Raw genomic sequence first — 22,671 nt, forward strand, 5'->3', positions numbered from 1 at the left:
ATTTATATAATTTAGATCTTTCGGTTACGCATATTTGCAATATCACGATATTTAATAAAATAATAAGAGAATAAATATTTATTATAGTTCATCAACTTAAAAAATAGAACTTTATAAAAGTCTTTAATATATTAATTGTTAATAAAGAGAAATCATATTCACGAAATTATTAATGGAAAAAGGAAAATACTATTTGTGCATCGGTATTTATATATATTTATATATTTAATCAGCTTTTGGAACATGAATATTTGTTATAATTAAATAACTTAAAAAAATTAATCTATATTAACGAAATAATATTTGATATTATTTGCTTAAAAAATCAATCGAAGTCTGCAACAATCGCACTATCGATTATGATCAGGAGTAGCTTGGATCGATATTTCGATCCGATCATAATTTCGTTCTCCGCCTACGCGACCTCCGCCTCCATCTTGCGGTCTTGTATTCCATTACTGTCTACTCTTCTACGGAGCTTGCACGTTGCACGCTGCGCGCCGCTTGGAACATAACCTTAAAACGGTCCTGTTGGCGATTATTTCACGATTTTCACTGAAAAGCGTCTCGAGTCATTTCTGGAAAGGTAAGTTAAATGCGCGAATGTGTTTGCAAATATTTTATAGATGAAACAGATGTATTTTACATAACTTAAATGTGCCGGATGCTTTGGATAATCTCCAACACGTGGCTAAAATATATCTCACGTGGTGAGATTGAAATTTTGCAAACTGCTCTTAATCATGCTTTCAGGATTTGAATACGTATCGTTTCACATATATCACTTATTTCCATATATTTCTCTCTTTACATTGCAGAATATTCGTTTGATAATGAAGACTAAGGTAGAGGATAAGAAAGCAAAGAAACGATCGCTTAGCGAAACTTCTGTTTCTATAAAATCAAATCAGAAACAAGAAAATATCAATGAATTCAAGAAGGGCTCCAAAAAAGCCAAACTTGCTGGCGTTAAACAAAATGGAAATCCCACATCGGGAGAAAAAGCGCCGATCTTAAAGGTAGTGGATAAGCAAAAAAAGGAGCAGAATAAGGCAATAAAACAGCAAAGTAGCATTGTCAAATTATCAGAAACGAAGAGGGATACAAAAGAAAAGACAGAATTAACTGTTGTTAAATCTATGAAAGAAACTGGCGATAGAATTAACAAACGAAACAAAAGGCGTCCAGCGCGTCCTTATAACCAACGTGATCTTACTGTCGAACAGATAACAGAAAAGATAGCAGAAATCCAGAGCAGAGAAGTATTGTCGAAGAGAGCAAAAAAGTTGTTGGGTGTGCTTAAGCGAAAATTGCGGGAATCTGGAAACAATTCAGAGAAATTAGATATAGTAGGAAAGAAAAGTAATAAGAAAGCAGAACATCGCGAAAATGTATTGATGCAGAGCAAACAGAAAGCTAATGATGAAAGTAAAACGAAAGCAGAAAAGAAACATATTCAGAGCAAAGGCAAACCACAAGAGGAAGATGACGATGACAGTGACATCGAGGAAGATGATGAAGATAGCGACGTTGAGGAAGAAAGTTTGGACGAAGAAAGTTTGGACGAAGAAGACGAAATCATGAAAAAAAGAGAAATTCAGAAGACAGTACTTAAACGTTTAGAAGAATTTAAAAGTGATGAAGATGAAGAGTTAGAGAGTGAAGAAAATGAAGAAGAGGTGGAGAACGAAGAAGATGAAGAAGAGGTAGAGAATGAAGAAGATGAAGATGAAGAGGATGAAGAGAATGAAGAAGATGACGAGGATGTCGAAGATGAGGAAGATGAGGAAGATCAAGAAGATGAAGAAGATGAAGTTCAAACAGATTTACTTAGAAAAGTATACTTAAAAAAACTTTCAGAAATGAGAATGAAAGAAGGACTAAATAAAAATAAACAAGAACAAAATAAGAATAAACAAGAGCAAAACAAAAATAAACAGGAACATAACAAGAATAAACAAGAGCAAAACAAGAATAAAGAAGAAGATGAAGAGGATGAAGAAGATGACGAGGATGTCGAAGATGAGGAAGAAGAGGAAGATCAAGAAGATGAGGAAGATGAAGTTCAAACAGATTTACTTAGAAAAGTATACTTAAAAAAACTTTCAGAAATGAGAATGAAAGAAGGACTAAATAAAAATAAACAAGAACAAAATAAGAATAAACAAGAGCAAAACAAAAATAAACAGGAACATAACAAGAATAAACAAGAGCAAAACAAGAATAAACAAGTTCCGCAATCTTTGGATAACCAGCAAAAAGGAGAGAAGACAAAGCGATATGTCTTGTTTGTGGGCAATTTACCACTGAAGTAAGTAAATTTTTATAGTTTTTAATATTTTTGTTAGTTTTTAGGTAGATTGTAATCTGAATATCTAATTTACAGTATAACTGAAGATGAGATCAAACGGCATTTCTTGACTAAGATTGATTCAATAACTAGCATCAGAATTCCGACTAAGCCAGATAAATCACCACGTGGCTTTGCATATGTGGAGGTGACAAATAATATAGATTTTGAGGTAAGAGCATCTTATACTGTCTTCGCTATGATATCTTTATTAATCGTTCTTATTGCAACACAATTTTTGTATTTTTACAGAAAGGACTCTCGTTAAATCATACATTCTTAAACAAAAGAAGGATAAATGTTCAATATTCGCTACCTGCGGGCGGTAAAAAGGCAAATGACGCTACGAAAAAGTTTATGGTTGCCAAAAATATGAAGCTGCAAGCGCTTCAGAAGGCTGGAAAATTAGCTGGCGGCAATCAGAAGAAGAAGCCATTTAAGAAGGAAAAGTAAGACGTCGCAGAACCGATAACAAAATTGAAATAAAAAGGATTAAATAACAAAAGAACTATTAACAAAATTATTTGTTCTAAACGTTTAGTATTATGAATGAAAGAGTAACTTCTCAAGAAGAAAGCATTTTTTATGTCAAATGATGAAATATTCTTTTAAATATGTTTTATTTTGTACGATTACATTTATGTTATTTTAAGCCGGTTCCACATTGGTCGCACCGCAGCGCCGCAAATCGTAAGAAATTGACCAACCATAGTCGAATTTGAGGAGAATAATCGACTGCGGTTGGTCAACCCCTCACGACTCTTACGAGTCACGATTCACGACGCCACGACACGACCAATGTCGAACCGGCCTAAGGCCGGTTAAATGTAATCTTAGGTAAATATATCAACTTATATTGACTCCCAATTTTCATGCGATAGTCTCCTTTATTGGTTAGTTCAATTAATTACATGTAAAACATCTGTAATTCCGTTAAAATATACTTCGTTTAAATATACTAATTGTAAAAAAAAGAACTTAGTGAAGCATTAAATGTAATCCAAATGCCACATCTTTCATATGTCATGTAATTGTATTTGTAAAACAAAGAACGAGCGTACATTCGCATTATTATTTAGCGTGGACATATTTGACATTAGCAAAAAAAATAATACGTTTATGAATGGAACGGAATCGTCACTTCTGGATTCGCACTATTCCGCAGTCTTGCAATAATTGTCAATAATTCGTAATTCTGCATAAGGAGGAAACGTTGGCACAATTTCACTCAAATCATTCAGCGGATAACGTACAAACAGGAATGCAATGCATATTTATTCGACGATTTATTCGAGAGTACTGTCATCTCACAAGATTAAACTGAACCGTTGTTTATTAAATGCTTAATGCGATAATGGCAGATGACAAGCTGGAGGCAAACGATTCTTTTGATAATGAAAATATGTCGTCAACTAAACTTATAGAGGTATTGTCTTTAAGTGTATATTCTTAGTGTCGGCAGTAAATGTGGGTCCCAAATGATGTGTAATAGTTTCTGAACGTATGTGTGTATGTACGCATTATCAATATTTTATTACATCTCCTTCATTGTGCTCGTATTGTACATTTTGTTTACTTGTGAATGTTCACATATGCAACTTTTGCGTAGAAAGAACTCTCCGAACGTATTATATTTCCAGAGGAATTAAATAACTTTTTGCAGAATCGAATTCGTGTAAGTATAATAGAATTAAATTCAATTTTTTATTCCTTATTATAATCCCCAATTTATATAATGTATTACAAAGTTACATCAATATAAAAAATAAAGAAAGCTATAATTTGTACACAATAATTGATTACACAATAATTCTTACAGGATAATAATTAATTCATTTATATCATTTTTTAATTGTTTATTAGACCTAGCTTACCCCCCCTTAAAAAACTTTACGCTATTATACGAAAATAGTCTTTGTTCTTATGCATGGATTTATATTTTATTTATCAATGTATTATATACGTATATATTTTTATTATTATTTATATATTTCTTTGAAAATACACCATGCGATTATTTATATTAATTTACTATCGTGTAGATATTAATTGTATAACAGGACTTAACAGCGGAGAATGAATGTTTGCGACGAGCATTTGAGCAAACGGAAGAGAAGTTGCGGAAACTGTCGCGAGAAAAACAGAATTCGCAAAATGCAACGACGGCCGAGTCAGCCACGGCGAAGTTAATCGAACTCAGCAAGAAATGTAGGGACCGAACTGCCGAAGTAGAAGCGCTGAAAACAAAATGCAAGAATTTAGAGGCCACTCTGGTCATCAAAGGCGACGAGTTAGAGCGCCAAAGAACGGAATTGCAACACATTCTCAAATCCGAAGTGCGCAAGGATTGCGGTGACAGTTAGTTCACATTTCCTCTCTATTTTGCAAACAATATACGGATTCGCATATTTATCTCGTTAGCTTTGTTTAGAAATTAAAATAGCCTTGAAGAAGAGTTATTATCATTTAAGTTTTTGAGAAAATGAAGGTTAATTGTTAGGTTTCTTTCTTTCTCACTGTCAATAATTTTCCTACTCATTAATGATTCTGTACTAATTTAAAAATTCATAATTTGCTGTAATTACTCGATCATTTTAATATATCATATTTTTCGTGTACTTGTAATGCCGAAGATAACTGAAGTCAAGATAAAATATAGGTGAGAAAGATTTAAAAAAAAAAAAAAAAAAAAATTTATTAGGCAAAGGTGACGAGGAACGATTTAGATGTTTGAAGAACAAATTGCAACGGGTCCAAGCGAAGCTTTGTGAATCCAGAAACACGTGTGCTGCTCTTAGGCAAGAGATTAATAAAGCACAGAAGGTATTCTTCGTATTCTTGTTGCTCTGCAAATTTAATTAATGTCGAAAAGATGACTGGTTTTTGTGGAAAAAACCAAGCATCTGTTTTAATTACTTTTGAGAAGTAAAAAAAGTTAAAGAGATCAGAATAAAGAGATAGAGAGATATGAGAAAAGAAAATCTTTATAATTGAGAAATAATTGTGTAAAAAGGCGAGTCGTGCCGTCTCGTTTTTTGTTACTTGATTTTTTTTTAATTTCTCTACGTAATTATCACTAAGGATACAAGTATCAGTTATTGTGCAGCGAGGTGGGTGAAAACGTCAGCATCAGCGTGCTTTCGAGTGCACCGGGCGGTTGGCGTGGACGAGCCGAGCAAATCCGAAATCTGCAGCAGAAATTGGCGGAGCTGCAGACAAGATTGTCCGAAAACGAAAGATCTCAGAAAGAATCTTGCGGTAGAAGAAAAAATTATATATTCCTATTTCTATACCAAATTGATTCTCCGCGATCAGAATTATTTTTATTAACAAAGATTTATTTAATATTTTATTCAATGTATTTGTGTTTATTTATTCAGATTTATTGTTAATTAACATTGCCGTACAATATATGTATAATGGAGACTTGTAATACGATTGTAGCCATTTATTTGTTTGCTGACAATTAAGTTGTTTATTCAACTTTTCAAGATCGACAAAATTTGGCATATCTCCGGAATGTTGAGAAGGAAAGACGGCAACAGATAGAAAATACAGCGAAAGAGCTGAGACAAGCGGAAGTAGCGTTGGAGGCTTCGAAGAGGAAACTCGATGCTTCCAAGGCGAGAATAAAAATATTGGAGCAAGAACTGAGTATCGCGAAAGGAAAAATTGCGATGTTGAATGAAAAAAGGTCTCACGACGATCGTCTAATTGACGCGCTTAACGTTAGTGACAATAAAAAAATATTTAGTAAAGAATTTAATAAAGAATTAATTACAAATATGTGTTTATATAGCATTACGAAGAGATAACTTTTCTCTAGGATATAATATATATATTATGAATCCTTTGGTTTTAATGTGTCGAAGTGTAATATATCTGGCATTATCAGGAACGATTGAAGATTTCCGAAGCAAGGTATCAAGATCACGAGATGGACGTACAAAATAGGGAACACAAGATCGAACGTGAGAACGCGAATATCAAGAACGAGCTGCGAGCAACGCAGTTGCACGTCGATCGATTACGCAGAAGATTGGAGGAACGCGAGATCGAGATTGACAAATTGAGGTCTGTATGAGCAAATCACTCATATTAAAATAATAAATACGAGTTATGCCGTTCCAATAAAAAGAAATACGTTTGTTTTTCAATTTTAGAAATGGCATTCTGTCGGATGAATCTTTGAAGTGCCGAATCTCGCTTCATCCAGATTTCCGGTTAACTGAAGAGCGGCAAATCAGTCCAGTTGTTAGTCCTCGAAGCTTAGGCGAACCAAATGAATATGTGACCTTGGCTCTAGCTGCTGAAGCCGAACGCGTGAGACTGTTAGAATTGGTAACACTACTTAATCAACGACTGGACAAGGAAAGGAACGAAGCTGACGCACTTGCAGTAAGCTATAATTTTTTTTATATTTGTTAAAGAATGTTGTTGATAATTAATTCGATAAAGGGACGTTTCAATTTTGTGGCACAATTATAGATCTAATAAAATTTAACAATTAATCAACGAGAATTAACTTACTGATTTCGGAATTAAATAACAATTGTTTGATGATAATATAATGTTAAACTGGTATAAAGAATGATTTGAAATTGGATAAGAAAATTTTGTAAATTATGAAATTTATAGCTCAGTTAAATAATTAAATATTTAATTTAATTTAAAAGGAATTGCTGCGCAAGGAAAAGAGTAAATGTGCGAAATTAGAATTGAAATTACGAGATTCGGAAAAAGAGAGAGTGGGACTTGCTAAAGTAGATACGAGATATAGAGCGAGATCTTGCGCGAAATCGATGTCGAGTCTACGAACGGAGGAGGAAACTACTAACCCCGATGAAGTTCGTTATAAGTAAGTTATATCACAAGTAAAATCTGTTTTTTTTTTTCCAGTAAGCAAACTGCAGTATGACAACAGATTGACAGCAGATTTGCACAAATATTACAACAGATTCGGTATCATCTGTCTGCATTAAACTCGTGTTTTGCTAGCAAAGCCTGTCGATATAATCTGACAGCGGATTGTCGCACTGAGAGGAAAGTGTTTGGTATTTCCGACTGTAATTGCATAGTAAAATAATTATATGGTTGGGGTTCTTATTTTATAGTAATTATTATAATTGCTGTAATATTCGTAAAATAATCTTACATACATATCGATTTTTCAATTATGGTGACTTTCATGATATTTATAATAAGATTTTACTATATTTACTATACATAAATCACAAAAGTTATAAAACCATGTATATGCTATGCATGTTAAAAGCTATGACAACAATAATGTATTGAGTCAGCTATAATTCGCATTGTTAAAATAACTATAAAGATGTAGTTGGAAAATAATTAAAAATTATAGTGAAATTGTGGTAACTGTAACCATTTTTTCTCTCGGTAAAAACAAAATCTGTCATTTCATAAACATTTAAATGGAATATATCATTAAATGTTTACAAAACGGCAGATTTTGCTCAGTTTCTTCAGTCAATGCCATTATATTCTAGCAGATTCTGTTATATTTCTCTCTCTGTCTCTCTCTGCTGGCATTTTATCGACAAAATTTATAACAGACGCTTTCAAAATCTCGACAGATTTGGCTACCCAGATTCCTTTTCTAACACGTATTAGAGTCTACATTTCCTGTAACTATCGATATTTTTACATTTGACGTAGAATCGAATTACTAGAAGAGGAGTGTCTCGCACTGAAGACCAGATTAGATACCGTGCAGCAGGATAAAGCATCGGACCTCGCCATGTACAAGCGAATGCTCGATCAAGCTAGAAAGACTTTTAAAGACGCGTGCAGGTGAGAATCTGGACCGTGTCCAAACTTATATACTGTACGTATATGCATAAGCAAAATCTAAATTCCGTTTGGTGACGATGCATGTGCGTAAATATGCATGTGTACTTTTACAAAGGACAATTGGCTAATCTTACTGCTACTTTCCAATACGGCCTTCTAGGAATTCTCTCTCGTGTAAGAAGTGCAGACGACCGAGCGTTTATTTTTAGATTTTTCAGTGCCTCTGCTTCTTTAGTGCCATTGCTTTTGGTATACAAACCATGAAAAAGATATAGATATTTACCGTGATTATTTACTGCGCTTCTCGTTAATGACTAACAGTTGCCGTTCTTTTTCAAAGTAATGCATTTGTCTTAAATTTATTTATAAGATCGATTGTGTGATTATTTCTTAGTAATTTATAAGATATTAATGTATATTCCTTATTTTAAGTAATATCTGTTATCATTCCTCAACATCTATACTCGGTTAATTATATTTTTTATATATATTATTAGTTCAAATAATGCAAAAAATCTGATTTTTAACTTTAGGCTAATAAATTGTTTTCTGTTATCCTTCTATATCAAATATTTCTTTCCAGAAACAAACTAGCTACCGGTGGAAGTCGCTCCACAATAACTATTTAATGAAAACGAAAAGATACCGCATGAAGAAACTAAGGAGTGTTCGATTCAATCTGAGGCAAACTGGTCCGAGGAATCTGAAAATTTGTAAGAGAAATGGTTGTACGTTATTGATAAAATAGAACATTCTTATATGTGGCAGACGAAACAGTCGCTCGTGATCGGAATAGATGTAGCAGCAACAAAGCTGCGGCGGCGTGGTGATGTAACTGGGACACGAGATAAGGTGCAACGCCTCCACGTAAACCCGCGTGACACCGTCGGAGTAAAACTCACAGTTTCGTCTCCACCTCGTTCCTCCACCGTTCCCTTAACGTTCGCTCCGGTGCGGTGTTTGCCTCGGCCGACTCGTTTGCTTCTGCCATTGATATCGCACGCGGCGCGGCACCGCGGCCGTAAATTCATCCCGTTTCTCGTTACCCAAGAGCAGAGCGAGACGACTCTCAACCACGTGTTCTCGAGTCTAGTCTCGGAAATTTGAAAGATCCGGATTGCATCTGGAGGAATGCAATACTTAATTATGATCTATACGTCGCGATAGAATATAAATGGCAGAAAAGGAAAATATAAAAATTCAACATTAGTAGCTTTTTATTGTAAAGCATAGTTTTATAAAATTATGTAGCTAGAGGATAAATAAATAAATAAAATTTTTCGTCAAAATGACTGTTTATAACCGAACAGGAATCATCTAATTGCACACATGCGAATGTATATCAATTTTATATTTCAGTTTTTATGAGTCTTCAAATTTTTCAAACATGCAATTAATGTTTGAAAAATTAATTGCTGGAAAAATTAATTCATTAACTTGTACTTTCGTACGTACCATTAAAAGCATTGTTTAGTTAGCTTAACAACATTTTCTCCATACCAGGAAGTTCATTTTACATAACGTCTCATCAATGACAATGCGAAGTTCTACTGCTTTGGCCAGTGATAAACGCCAAGTTTTATCTCGTTTCTTATTCTCCGTTTCTAATTCTTGTTTTTCGAGCAAGATAATCAATGGTCAAGAGTGCAGGAACTTAATTTTCTCTAAGAAATAAAAAGATAAAACGTGGTTGTTTTCATAGAAAATAATTACATAACTTGTCTGCTAAATAAATAGGATCTATTAATTAAACGGGACCCCAATCCAAATCGCAGAAAAAATAACAAGAATTTTCTAACACTTATTAAGATAATTAAGATTAAGTTTCGACGCAACGCATTTAAATTTTCATAAAAATATCTCCCGATAAAAAATTAACGTGATCTATATTTCTTCATATATTTTGAATAATCGGAAGCTGTAAAACTAACTTATCGCAAGAGTTATTAAGTGAATGGCTAGCTATAAAGTATCTAAATTGCAATTTTTATTATCTAATTGGCCCAAGGGCTGACGTCTTATACTTTTCTTGTTTAATTAAAATAAAAAAAATGTAGTTTAAAATATTAGAGGATTACTATTATTAAAATGTTAGAAAATTAGACAATTATGCACCCAAAATAAGGGGGACCTAACGTTACTAACGCGGTATCGAGCACCCGATGCACTTGTGGGCGATCTGCGGGTAGCGTTCCACGAAAATTTCCGTCATCGTCATCGTCGTCGTCGTCGTCGTCGTCGTCGTCGTCGTCGTCGTCGTCGTCGCCAGACGAGCTGGGCGTGTTTCCGACGGCGCTTAAGCTCACCGCCGACAGGTGTGGGGTTTACAGGTGTTGGGCCTCCTCTAGCTGATAAGAAACGCGCCCGTGACGTCAGATTGGCGCGGGTAGAGTATATGAGTCGACGCCGTGGGACGTCCACGTCACTCGTTCTTGAACCTCCTTCGTCCGTTCATTCCGTCAAGTCCGTTTGCCGCGAATTTTTCGCCGTATCGCCGGTCGCGATCGGCGCTCTGGTATATCGGCGCCGATCATCTCGTCGTCGGGTCATCCGGAGGATTCGCCGGAAACTGGGGGGATCAGCCGCAGCGCGGGGATCGATTCCGCAGCTCGATCGGATTTCCGCAGGTAAGCCAGATGGATCGCCCTCGACGACGCGACGATCCGTTGTCGAGATCGATTTGGGTGTCGAAGCGAATAGCATCAGACGACGACCTGGGAATCAGTTACCGAAGCGAACGGATAAACAACCATAAATATCGAGACTTTTTAATTTTTCAGACATATCCGACATTTTTGTACGCATTTTTTTTTAGATTTTCGTGTTGCTCGGAAAACGTGACAATTGATTGTGGAATCAGGATATATTTATCGATCGGTATTTTATGATAAGATCGATCGCACCTTCGGTTTTTCCATGAAATATCTCGAGTTCACGACCGGCGCGCTCGTCTTTCTTGAAAATACATTTTCTCGCTCAGTCGTTCGTGTCTTTTCATGTGCAAATTTGAAGGAACAATCGCGCGCTCGCGGGGCAATATGAAACGTACGCTCCACTTTCGTTACGTAACGCACAGTCGCGAGGCCGTCGCTACTCATCAGCCTATGGAAATGATAATTCGGGATGTACGTGCCAACCCTAACGTTAGTGAGGTATTTTGTCGCCGAGACCGCAACTGGTTAATTACGACCGGTTTAATATTCGACGGCAATGATAAAGTGAAGAGAAAATTATCACATTTATTGTCACAATTAGATTGTGATCCTGATCATCACACGTGGGATTGGAAAATCGTGAGGATTAAAATTAACAGATATTGATGATGAATACGTTAATTTTTTCTTTCGTGAGTTAACAACGGACAGAATTTTTAAGCTCGTTGAAGTAGAACTTTATGTAACAAAACGTCAAGGATAATTATTCAATTTTTTCATAATGTCTTTACAGTTTCTTTTTTCTAGATGTGATATATAAAGTAAGTGCCTTTCCCTTTCTGTCATTGCTAGATACGATTGATGACGGTACAGCAATAGCGTTAATAGCGAATAATTAAATCGATTCTCATCGACAATGATTAGCTTGATTATCGGTGCAAAATCGAGAGTCAAACTTTGATTTGTTAGCGCGTATTTAACACCGCATTTGTCCTTATCTCAAGCTTGACTAAATATAAATGACTATTCAAATAAAGTTAGATATTGGATAATATTACACCGGACACAAAAATGATATAAAAATTACACGCAGTATGCATACAAGAAACACTTGCAACAACAGCACTTAGCGTTAAATGTGCGGCATAAAATAAAACGGTATTTAAATGTCCTAATATACATGTGTTATATATTTTCCATACAGCTTATAACATAGGAAATAATTTTTCAATATGAGAACTTCGTTCGTTTATATTCATTAAAAGAAAAAGATTATCTAAGTAGATACTAAGCTGTGTCCTTCGTCGTTTTTAACTTATATGCGGTTGTAATGTACATATGTCGATTATGTGAAAATTAACTAATATACTAGTAAAATAGAGCAGTAGCTTATTTGTTTTAAAGCTAAAATTGATTTAAAGAAAAAATATATACCTCTTTATTGCTTTGCAGTCTGCAACAAAGCATTACTTAACGATTAATTAATATTCGATGAAAGTGATATCAAAGCGATTGATAATGAATATATAAAATTAACGAATAAATAAATGCTATTAAGATATCAATGCTATTAGATTGATCGATTAAGGAATAATTTAAATGGTTTTTTTGAAATCTGGATTTAATGCAATCGGCTTTGCTACAATCGCAATAGTCACATTTTACGTGGAAAGCTTATTGTACCCCATAAATCCGTTACACGATACATGGAAAAGGAATTAAAATTATCTCTTCTGACTTTTCAAATATAAGATAAGGAAATAATACCTTTATTATTTGACTGAAACATACTTTTAATACGCTCACTACGTATAATATACTCATATAGACACGTACGTAATATAACTCATTCGGTTCAATTTTTTATATTTATAGTTGGAATCTGTTACGATAATTTATTAAATAAATTGAAACATTTTGGAATAAAGAAACTGGAATCACGGATATAATTAAATCTTTAAGATTTATTTCTGTCCATGTTTATAACTTTCATACTTATGTTTTGCAATCATAAATTCTGATAAAAATGAAAAATGCATTTTAAAAAGTATATTAATAATTTCTTATTTATATTATTTTAGAGTGTAAATTGTTGCTATTTTATATAATGCTGCATTTAGGAATGACAGGAATGTTGCTTTTTATTAAATATGTAACATATAAATATGTATTTATATTAAATATATTAAATATAAATTACAAACGACACAATACAAATGAGGCATAAAATATTTAACATAAAGTATACAAGTATGTATAATTGTATATGTTATATACACATTTATTTATATACTTTAAATTTAACTTCCTATATTTAAAAAAATAATAGATATCGCAAAAACGTGATAAAGAAGTTGGTTTTCAGTGCTATAGTGTTCTCTCGATGCAGTGCAGTAGCTCTGCATGATAAGAAAATAATAAAAAATGAAAGCGCAACGATACTAATTACGTAATTGTAAATAACAGAAATGGATTTTTATTGAGATAAAGAATTAATAGAAAATATACAACAGATTTGTATTATTTTTTTTAAAGAAAAATATTATACTTTTGCTTTAAAATAAAGCAATAAGATTAAAGATTCTTTGAACAAGCCTTAAGAATCATTTGAATAATTTTAAACGAATGATGTATTTATAGTAGGTATTATTCATATAGCATTTTTATAATTTCATAAAATTACTTTGTGGTATATTTTATTGATATCATAAAATATAATACGAAGTATGGCTTTACAATGAAATGTTTTTCTATTAAGTATGAAATGTGACAAATATTATCAGGAATAAATATTTTTTCAATGATTAAAATTTACTTAAATATATGTATAATTCATAATTTTTAATATATACAATACACAATATTTTACATATTATGTCTTTAACATGAGTTGAAGCTATTATAGCAATTCTACACATATTTTGACGTTTATATAAATTATATATTACAATATCTTAATTAATGGTTTATTTGTTTATCATGTTTTGATACTTTTTCTATAAATTACAATGCAAATGTCTTCAAGTAGAACAAACGCGACATAATTCGTATTATCGAGTTGTTTTGCTCCGTTTCGCTTTATTTCTTTTATTTTATAGTCGGACGATTTTACGGCAGTCTTTGCGAGTCTCCTCAAAAATAATTCGCCAGTGAAGATAAGATTTTGTCGTAAACGTTCGCATAAACTCGATTAGTTGCATATAGAGTTATTACATCACCGATCGAAAATTTCAGCGATGATCGTATCGTAGTACAGAATATCGTATTTCGATAATATATCGCAGAGATAGTAATACGTAGATCGTTAATTTTTTTTAAATTTAACTGCGCTTGTTTGTTAAATTAACGTTCAGCGATCGAGTATCATGCGACTTTGTTATTTTCCCCAGAGTGAGAAAGAGAAAGAGGAACATTTTCGTGCTCCGCAACGGGAGGACGTTGTCTGTCACAGCCAACCCAGAAGAAAAGAATATGCCGATTACGAATGGACTAAAATCGATTACGTAATTCAAGCGTGTAAACTACCGGGAGAGGACGTACAACCACTTGTAAATTAACGCGGTTGTAATTAATGCAGGCTGCTGGCAACTCTCCGGCCGCCGCCGGAGTATGCGTACCCCCCCGATGAACGTTTGTGCGCGCAATTTATTAAAATTTACTACTCGAGGAATTATTGCCGAGGTTGCCGAGGATTTTTGGTAATACCGGAGTGAGTCGCCTCGTTATCGCCTTATCGTATCGCCCGCTGATAAGGTGCAATCGCGGCTCTCAAAGACGATACCTCGTACGTGTTTCATCGCGCGATATCAAGTGATAGAAAACGCTGGCTGACTTTTCTATTTATGAACACGTTATGGTTTATTAACAGGTCTCTCGATAGTCCAAATGTGAAGTTCTTGCGTGGAACGCAATGCTAAACCTGAAAGAATCATATACTTTTCTACTTAATACCAGCTTATAAAATAAATTTTATTTTTTATATATAAAAATAGTACTAAAGTTTAAAGCTAGTAATATTTAAATTGCCTTTTTTATTTGCGATAAAGTTAGTCACACACATTTTAGAATATCTTTCCTAAAATATTAGAATAAAAGTCCACACAATTTATATAATTATTTTATTTTGTTATCAAATAGCATTTCATTAGCAACTATAAATAATTATCTTTCAAGTATGAATAATTTTATTTTAATTACAGAAATTATATTATTTATTAAATTTATTAAAAATATAATTGTCTTTTATGCGTCTGTTCAGATTAGTTTGAACCCGTTAAAAATGCGAGAAGCAATTTCTAAAGTACCAACTAAATTTCAACACCTTTCGGCGCCGCAATCGCCGAATCAACGTATTGTTTAAGCAGTTGCTTGTAACCGCGGTGAAAATGTCATCTGAGTAAATAGAACGCAGAACGATCTCGCTCCATCGGGAATGTCATGTCGTCGCGACGTGCGTTTATATCATACAGGTTTGTACATGGATTAGTTGAAGCACGTTAATTACGCGGGTGACGCGAAGTTGGCACGACTCTGGAATCTTACGAGCGTCGAATATCTACGACCAACCGCATTGCGATTTCAGAAAGAATTAAAGGTGAAAGCACAATATATCGATCTTTTATAGGGAGAACGCGAAATATGTATCGTCCGTCGCATTATTATAATTATTATAACTAATTTTTTAACATTGAATATTTATAAGTGTACGAGTTATTGAGTTGTCGCGATGAAAACTCGAAATGTCAAAAGAGATAGAGACTACTACAAATTATTACAAATTCTCTGACGTTTCTTACGTTAAACTTTTCCCGCCTTGATGGAGCGAAAAGCAATATGAAAAAAACTGTATCTAATTTGACGATTAATTTTAGGGGGCACCGAACTGCCTGCAATTTTTCGTGCTTCGCGCGGTATTGTTGAGCGGCCAAAAGAATGTGTTAATGAGTCGTGGCACGAGCTGGTAGCGGAGCAGTTATGTTTGCGGTGCAATCAGATGGCGGCGCGCTAAAGAGGAAGAGGCTCCTCGCACCTTCTCGATAACGAGCCGTGCCGCTAAGTCGAAGCCAGCCCACACTTTAGCGTCAGAGGCTGCCTCCTTCCTTGAGCTGCGATCGCGGACCAGTTATTGCTAGCAGAACGCTAATATTGGCTGGCGTATTACAAATGAAGCTGAAATAATGAGTTTCGCGAATGAACAGAGAAGCTATAGTTGCGTGACGAATACATTTCAGCGCAACACATATATTGTACGTACATTAAATATTAATAAAATTAGAATAAGAAGGTTGAATCAAATGCGCGAAGATAATAATATAATTATCAAGTACTTTGTGTGAGAAATTACAATTAAAGTATCGACTTTCATCAAACAATAACTAAAATATCTAAGATGAGGGTTAATTGAGGTGAGACTAAAGAATTGAAAGCTGTGGACTGAGAATCAAGAGTTGAGATTGGAGACTGCAAAAACCTGGAAGTTAGTTTTTCTAAAAAAATCTTGAAGGGATCTTTTACTTTTTATAAGAGCAACTGTCGAGAATTTTTATTTCTGAAAAATTATCGAATGTGTACATTTAAATTTATATTATCTTCATACTATTAGATAAAACATGTGCTAATCACTTTGCAAATGGCGACTTAGTGTTACTCTTAAATCTTTTCCTCTTTATTTCTATTCAGAATTGTTAACATCATAGAGCAAATAAATATTTATGGGCAAATTCATCCATCTTTCGGTACGCCAGCAGGTTAAAATCTTATATACTGATGAGTTTACCCGGGGTTTTCGTGTTACGACGCCATCGCTGTATTGCGTATAATGACTCTCACGCGATAACGATTATCGCGCAAAATTTATTACGGCTAGTAAACTTCTTTCTTCGAGAAAGTTTCTCTTAGCATACAATGTTATATAAAAACATTTTCTAAAAAAAATTAAATAACTGTATTTTATATAAGTAGATTTTATTATAAATTCTTGGCGATGATGTTTCTCGCGAAAAACATTCTTTCGGACAAGCGTGATAAATATATGCACGATGATACGTGTGTTCCACTTACAGATACCAGAAGCGAGGTAAATGACGCTTATCTTAATATTAAGACGTTAGATAGCTTCTTATTTATAAGTAGACAAAGATTTTAATAAAGCCTCAAATAAGCTGCGAGGAGATAGCGGGTCATTGTTAATTCCAGATAGATTTCATGTAAATAAATTTTTTATCTCTGAACAAGTTATTAGCATAGAAATACCGACTTTACATCATTGAAAATAGTCGTTAAAATATTTATTGATAGTTTTGGAACACCTATTTTCGATATTTGCGAACGAGATTTCTGAACACTAAGGCGTACGGTGTACCGATGTAAGTATAACTAAGATATTGATATTTGTTATGTGTGTAGCATATAATTATCTTTTATATATGTCGCCTGAAAAATATGTTTTTCCTATTATTAACCGGTTATTACGATAAATATCACCACGTGCCTCGGTGATTAAATTGGTAAAGACGTCCGTCACGGAATGTAGAGAGGTCCAGGCTGGAACCCTGGCTAGGGTGATATTTTTCGCAATAAATTATTTACAGTAATTTAATAAGGATGCTTATTAACATCAAAATTTAAATCAATTATCGATTTAAGTTTAGTGGATTTACTGTTGCAACAAAGAGCTGTATTTTAAAGACCGACAAAAAATCGGTACATAGTTTACTGAGTTTGGAAAGAGTGTACAAAATTCACACAATGTTATTATTAGACTATCAACATTCAGTCCGGGCTGTAAATGGCGTTTTTCTCTCTAATTAATAACTATCTTTTTTATTTTGTCAAGGAAGTGTCAAACGTGGCGGTGGAAGAGAATTCAAAATTTAAGGGTAAAGCGCTTGCTATGAAGAGAGCTATCCATCGACAGTATGGTAATAATAGACACTGTCATGGAGTTGCTCTCTTTGTGGACGTCGCTTGAGTCAACGATGAAATTGATCCTTTGCATCCTTGTGAACGTGACCTGCAAAGAAGAAATAAGAGAGTTCCAGCATATTTATACATTTCATTTATCTAGTATTTGATCTGTACGTTAAATTGCGAAGGTGTATCTTCTCCACGTATGTGTTTTAGTTTCACAATTTAATATTATGCAATAATAATTATACAATAACGTCGGTCAATAAAATTTTCCAAAATTGGCATGAAAGATATTTTATGATACTGTTTACAATTTTTCAAGCTTTTGAATTTGTGCATAATTTGGTGTATAATAAAAGTAGATCTACAAATACAGTGGCGAGTAAAATCAAATGTATTTATAAATTAAACAAGACTGCTCAAACAGTTTTGTGAGACGCTGTGTTTTTTTTTAATTATAGCTGCTATCCTTGACGGTTATAGATCTGCGGTAGTTAATACGCTGTTCCACGGTTATGTAGCAAAAATTGTGTGGTCTATGAGTCTATTAAAGCTGATCCCTATAGTCACTTCACGGTCATGCAGCGAAAATTGCGTGACACTCCACAAAGGGTTTAATGCTTACGCACCTTATTGCTTCGCTGTGATTCAATAGCCCCCGTGCTAGAGCTTGGCCGTTATTAGTTGTACGAATAGTGTATCGAAGTGTGCTGCGCTCGATCGATAGCCATAACACTTTCTGCAGGTACAATCACGACCGGTGAACTCCGAGGGACAATGACCTTATCGCTGATAAGAGCAGCGCGAGCATTGGCAATAGAATCGTAAGACGATTCGTGGTCTCATTCGTGTTTCGCGAATTTATAAAAATAGAATTCTCAGCACGATTTTACTGTTCAATGAATTTTGGAAGTTCGATGGTTAAGAATTATATATCAATTATGTAAAGAAATTAATTCAGCTATTCTTCTTTTTTTTTATTTTAATCCGGATCGTCCAATATACTGAAAAAAATTTATATTATTTAGCCCAGTAAAATGACTCGAAATTTGTCGATTTGGAGGAAATAATACCGACTGGGCTGAAACTTTGTAAACAGGCTTGTTTTAGGATACTATTCAACACATTAAAAGTCCCCACGTGTAGACGCTACGTTGCGGGCAGGGGAGGGTCCAAAAGGTTCAAAAAATCAGTTTTTCGCAAATAACTTGGAAAATATCAACTTTACGGAAATTTATGTAGATATCAAAATTGTAGCTTACAAAATTCCGCACAATTTCGTTTTTTATTCAAGTCTGTACGACCAAATGGAGCAGAGATAGAATTTTTTTAAACACCGGTAGTTTTGCGACTCAACAAAAACGCGTACGCGCGTTGCGCATTTTTCGCTAATATCTCGAAAATGGACTCTCAAATCGAAAAATGTTTTAAATAAAAGTTGTAGAGAAGCTAATTACGAACAATTTCGTTGTTTATTCATTTTTGTACTTAATTTCGTCGCCGCAAATTTGGTAATTTTTAAATGGTACAGAAGGACTTTAAGGACTTAAAGAATGCTAGAAAAAGAATTTCTGAATAAGAAAAAACGAATTTGAAGTGTGACAAATATTTTTTATGTAAAAAAAATTAATTTATTTTTAATAATTGTAGCTCCTTCCCACCTCTTCCACCTGCCTCTGAGCCATAATTGTCCTCTGTGGAATGTCAAATTTTTTTTTAACGACAATAATATTTTAAATAGGGAAGACCGGGGCTAACTCGACATCGGGGCAAACTTGACACTAGACTTTTTGCTAATTTAAATCTGTCGTAGAAACTTGCCTTTCCTACTATAAATGCGTTTTTATGTGCCAGTATTATCAATGGGATTTGATGACATTCTGTTATGGTGTAATTTTTAGTGCGACATAAGCGTTTTTGATGGTAAAAAGTAATTTTTCTGATCTCTCGAAAATTTCTACTCTTTCATCGAGCTTTACTCTTGCAAACCTATATGTTAGTGATTTTCATGGAAAATTTGATGCTCTATATGAATCCGATAATCGTTTTTGGAAATTTTCAAAATTTTCAAATTTTTGAAGTGACAAAAGTGAAAATCAACGTCCGGGGCAAAGTCAACACCACGCCGTTTCGTCGGCTCTTAGGACTTTGAAATTTCTACCTAATGTTCCCTACTATAACAACTTTTTTTAGGTGGTCATGTGGCTGCAAAAAGGCAGGGTTAAGATGTTCTGACCTCTGTGCTAATTGCAAACAAAACGGCTGCATGAATATGTTCGTATCTGACGAAATGAGCGATTCCGAATCAGATAAAGACTCAAATAGTACAAATGAAGAAGAAGAAGAAGAAGACTAACAACTAATTTCCATTGTATCTCTTCTATGGCGGTTATAAATTATTTAAAAATTCATATTTCCTCGATTTTTCACTGTACAGAAATGAATAAAACACGAAATTGTTCGTAATTAGCTTCTCTACAACTTTTATTTAAAACATTTTTCGATTTGAGTCCATTTTCGAGATATTAGCGAAAAATGCGCAACGCGCGTACGCGTTTTTGTTGAGTCGCAAAACTACCGGTGTTTAAAAAATTCTATCTCTGCTCCATTTGGTCGTACAGACTTGAATAAAAAACGAAATTGTGCGGAATTTTGTAAGCTACAATTTTGATATCTACATAAATTTCCGTAAAGTTGATATTTTCCAAGTTATTTGCGAAAAACTAATTTTTTGAACCTTTTGGACCCTCCCCTGCCCGCAACGTAGCGTCTACACATGGGGACTTTTAATGTGTTGAATAGTATCCTAAAACAAGCCTGTTTACAAAGTTTCAGCCCAGTCAGTATTATTTCCTCCAAATCGACAAATTTCGAGTCATTTTACTGGGCTATATTGTAATATATAAAGGAAAGTCCCCTCTTATGAGATAAGCTTCTAATATACAATAGCGGGGTTTCTGGTAAACTATAAATAGGTTCTATTTGTTGGTTCCACTATGAACTTATTGCCCTTGGTGTAAAACCTATTTAATAGAAAATTTATTGTTCGATCGTGCATGCACTCGTTACGAATATCGAAATTGTGAATTTGGATGTTGTCAAGTTCCATAAAAGTGAGACTTTGAACCTTGTTTATTATATAACAAATAAATATTTGACAATAAGTTCTATATGCAGCGATAGAGTAAGGTCGTATTAATAGGAAAATACAGGATATGCTGAGTTGCTTAATTGTAGAGGATTTGGTGATTGCAAAACCGCAAGGCGTGGGGTCCGTAATATGAGATATTCAGGGTGACGATTGTTGCTAGAGTATGAAAGTTATTGTACAGTAATAAAAAGAGGGAAAATACTATGTTAAAGTTAAGGGAAGGTTCATACGAACTTATAAAAGTGTGCGGATGGTGATCGCATGCTCATGCTGAGCGCACACTGGCTACGCTTGAAATATTGAGTATAAGTGGGTTTGCGATTATTGCAAATAAGCTTCTCCATTACATTTGTATTTCAGAGACATTAATGAAGTTTTCTAATTGCAACACCGATGTATTTTGCACTTTATTAGCGATTTCTTGGGGTATCTCATATTAGGACCACACTTTTTCGATTTTGTATGAAGCTCATTTTTTCATTTATCTAATTTTAAAAAAATTAATATTTAAATTAGATTTTACATTTCAACATCTTAAAGCTTATTAAATTCCCTTCAAAATAACCTACTACATTTTTCAATTCTGTCCATAGACTTCCGATAATCACACAAAATAGATGTGGTATCTCATAATAGGGACTTTTCTCTATATTTATAATAATAACAAATTTATAATGTCTGTCTCTTGTGTTTCATAATTAAGTATAATATCTATTAAATTAATAGTAAAAGTAAAAGTTAAAGTTAATTTTCTATTTATATCATTTAATTTAAAAAAAAAATTAACAACAGTACATGTTTAAAATAACATTCTGAGATGCTATTAATTTAATATTATACAATTAGTTTATACACAATTAAAATAAAATATTATATATTGTATATGTATATGTATAAGTAATAGATATGTATATATATATATATATATATATATATATATATATATATATATATAGGATATAATATAATATATGCATGCATATATATATATATATATATATATATATATATATATATATATATAGATACATATAAAGAATACAGCATCTGTCTTTCGAGAATTTTATTTTTATACTCTTTTAGAAATATTAGTCAGTAAAATAACGCAACTTTTATTAAAACATTGTAACAGTATAATTGTATTCCCCTCAACATTGACGTGATCCGACTCGTCGGGAGTTCTTTTAGCGTAGGTATATATATACAATTATTATTATGTATAATATTTTATAGTGATACTTAGAATGACTCAGGCGAGGAAACGTATTATTTTGAAAAGTAGACGATATATGATATAAAAAAACTATATCGGTAGGAAAACGACCCGTGTCACCTAATTGTAGAAGCGAAGGGAAGAAAGCGATATTAGACATATTCAGACTCGGCCCATAAGGTGGACAAGGACGCCAAACCAGCGTCCGCCGGAGAAAGCTGCCCAAATATTCGAGGTCCGAATCTAATAGGCTCACCAGCGAAATTAATGAAATGCATATGCGCCAGCTATCAAGGCGGCCCATGCAGCCCATGGTGGGCCTTTTCCAGAGAACCGGATTGCCGGAAAACTCACTCTACGGAAAGCTGTGTTACAGTACACACCTTTGTAATTCTGGGAGTCGTTCCCCCGATTAGTCGGATCGTCGTTCATTGTGTAAGATCGTCGAAGTTAATATCTGATCGTTGAATTATATCTGATATATAAGAATTTGTCGAAAAGGAGTACCTGTCAGCAACTATAAGTAATCTATTAATAAATCTGTATCTTCTTGCCTGATGAGTCAAAATCTACGTTACTG

General features: G+C 33.8%; 1 protein-coding gene and 1 pseudogene across 1 annotated transcript; both read left to right on the forward strand.

Moving 5' to 3' along the window:
- The first annotated feature begins 433 nt into the window (after positions 1–433).
- On the forward strand, positions 434–9,408 carry LOC139812879 (uncharacterized). Its single transcript, XM_071778025.1, has 14 exons — positions 434–586; positions 819–2,311; positions 2,387–2,522; positions 2,603–2,799; positions 3,004–3,040; positions 4,411–4,708; positions 5,004–5,173; positions 5,446–5,608; positions 5,843–6,078; positions 6,246–6,424; positions 6,514–6,748; positions 7,027–7,208; positions 8,030–8,164; positions 8,748–9,408. Exons 2-14 carry the CDS (start codon positions 834–836, stop codon positions 8,791–8,793), a joined length of 3,492 nt encoding a protein of 1,163 aa, XP_071634126.1. The 5' UTR covers positions 434–586; positions 819–833; the 3' UTR covers positions 8,794–9,408.
- Positions 8,814–20,413, forward strand: LOC139812926 (uncharacterized; annotated as a pseudogene).
- Positions 20,414–22,671: the final 2,258 nt, after the last annotated feature.

Source organism: Temnothorax longispinosus, chromosome 1 (assembly GCF_030848805.1).
Source record: "Temnothorax longispinosus isolate EJ_2023e chromosome 1, Tlon_JGU_v1, whole genome shotgun sequence".
Lineage (NCBI taxonomy): Eukaryota > Metazoa > Arthropoda > Insecta > Hymenoptera > Formicidae > Temnothorax > Temnothorax longispinosus.

Bases quoted from the DNA above. Each gene is read 5' to 3' on its own strand.
- LOC139812879 (XM_071778025.1), top strand. From the start codon at position 834: ATGAAGACTAAGGTAGAGGATAAGAAAGCAAAGAAACGATCGCTTAGC. The intron at 2,523-2,602 runs GTAAGAGCATCT...GTATTTTTACAG, and splicing joins CAAATAATATAGATTTTGAG to AAAGGACTCTCGTTAAATCA. The intron at 3,041-4,410 runs GTAAGAAATTGA...ATTGTATAACAG, and splicing joins GCACCGCAGCGCCGCAAATC to GACTTAACAGCGGAGAATGA.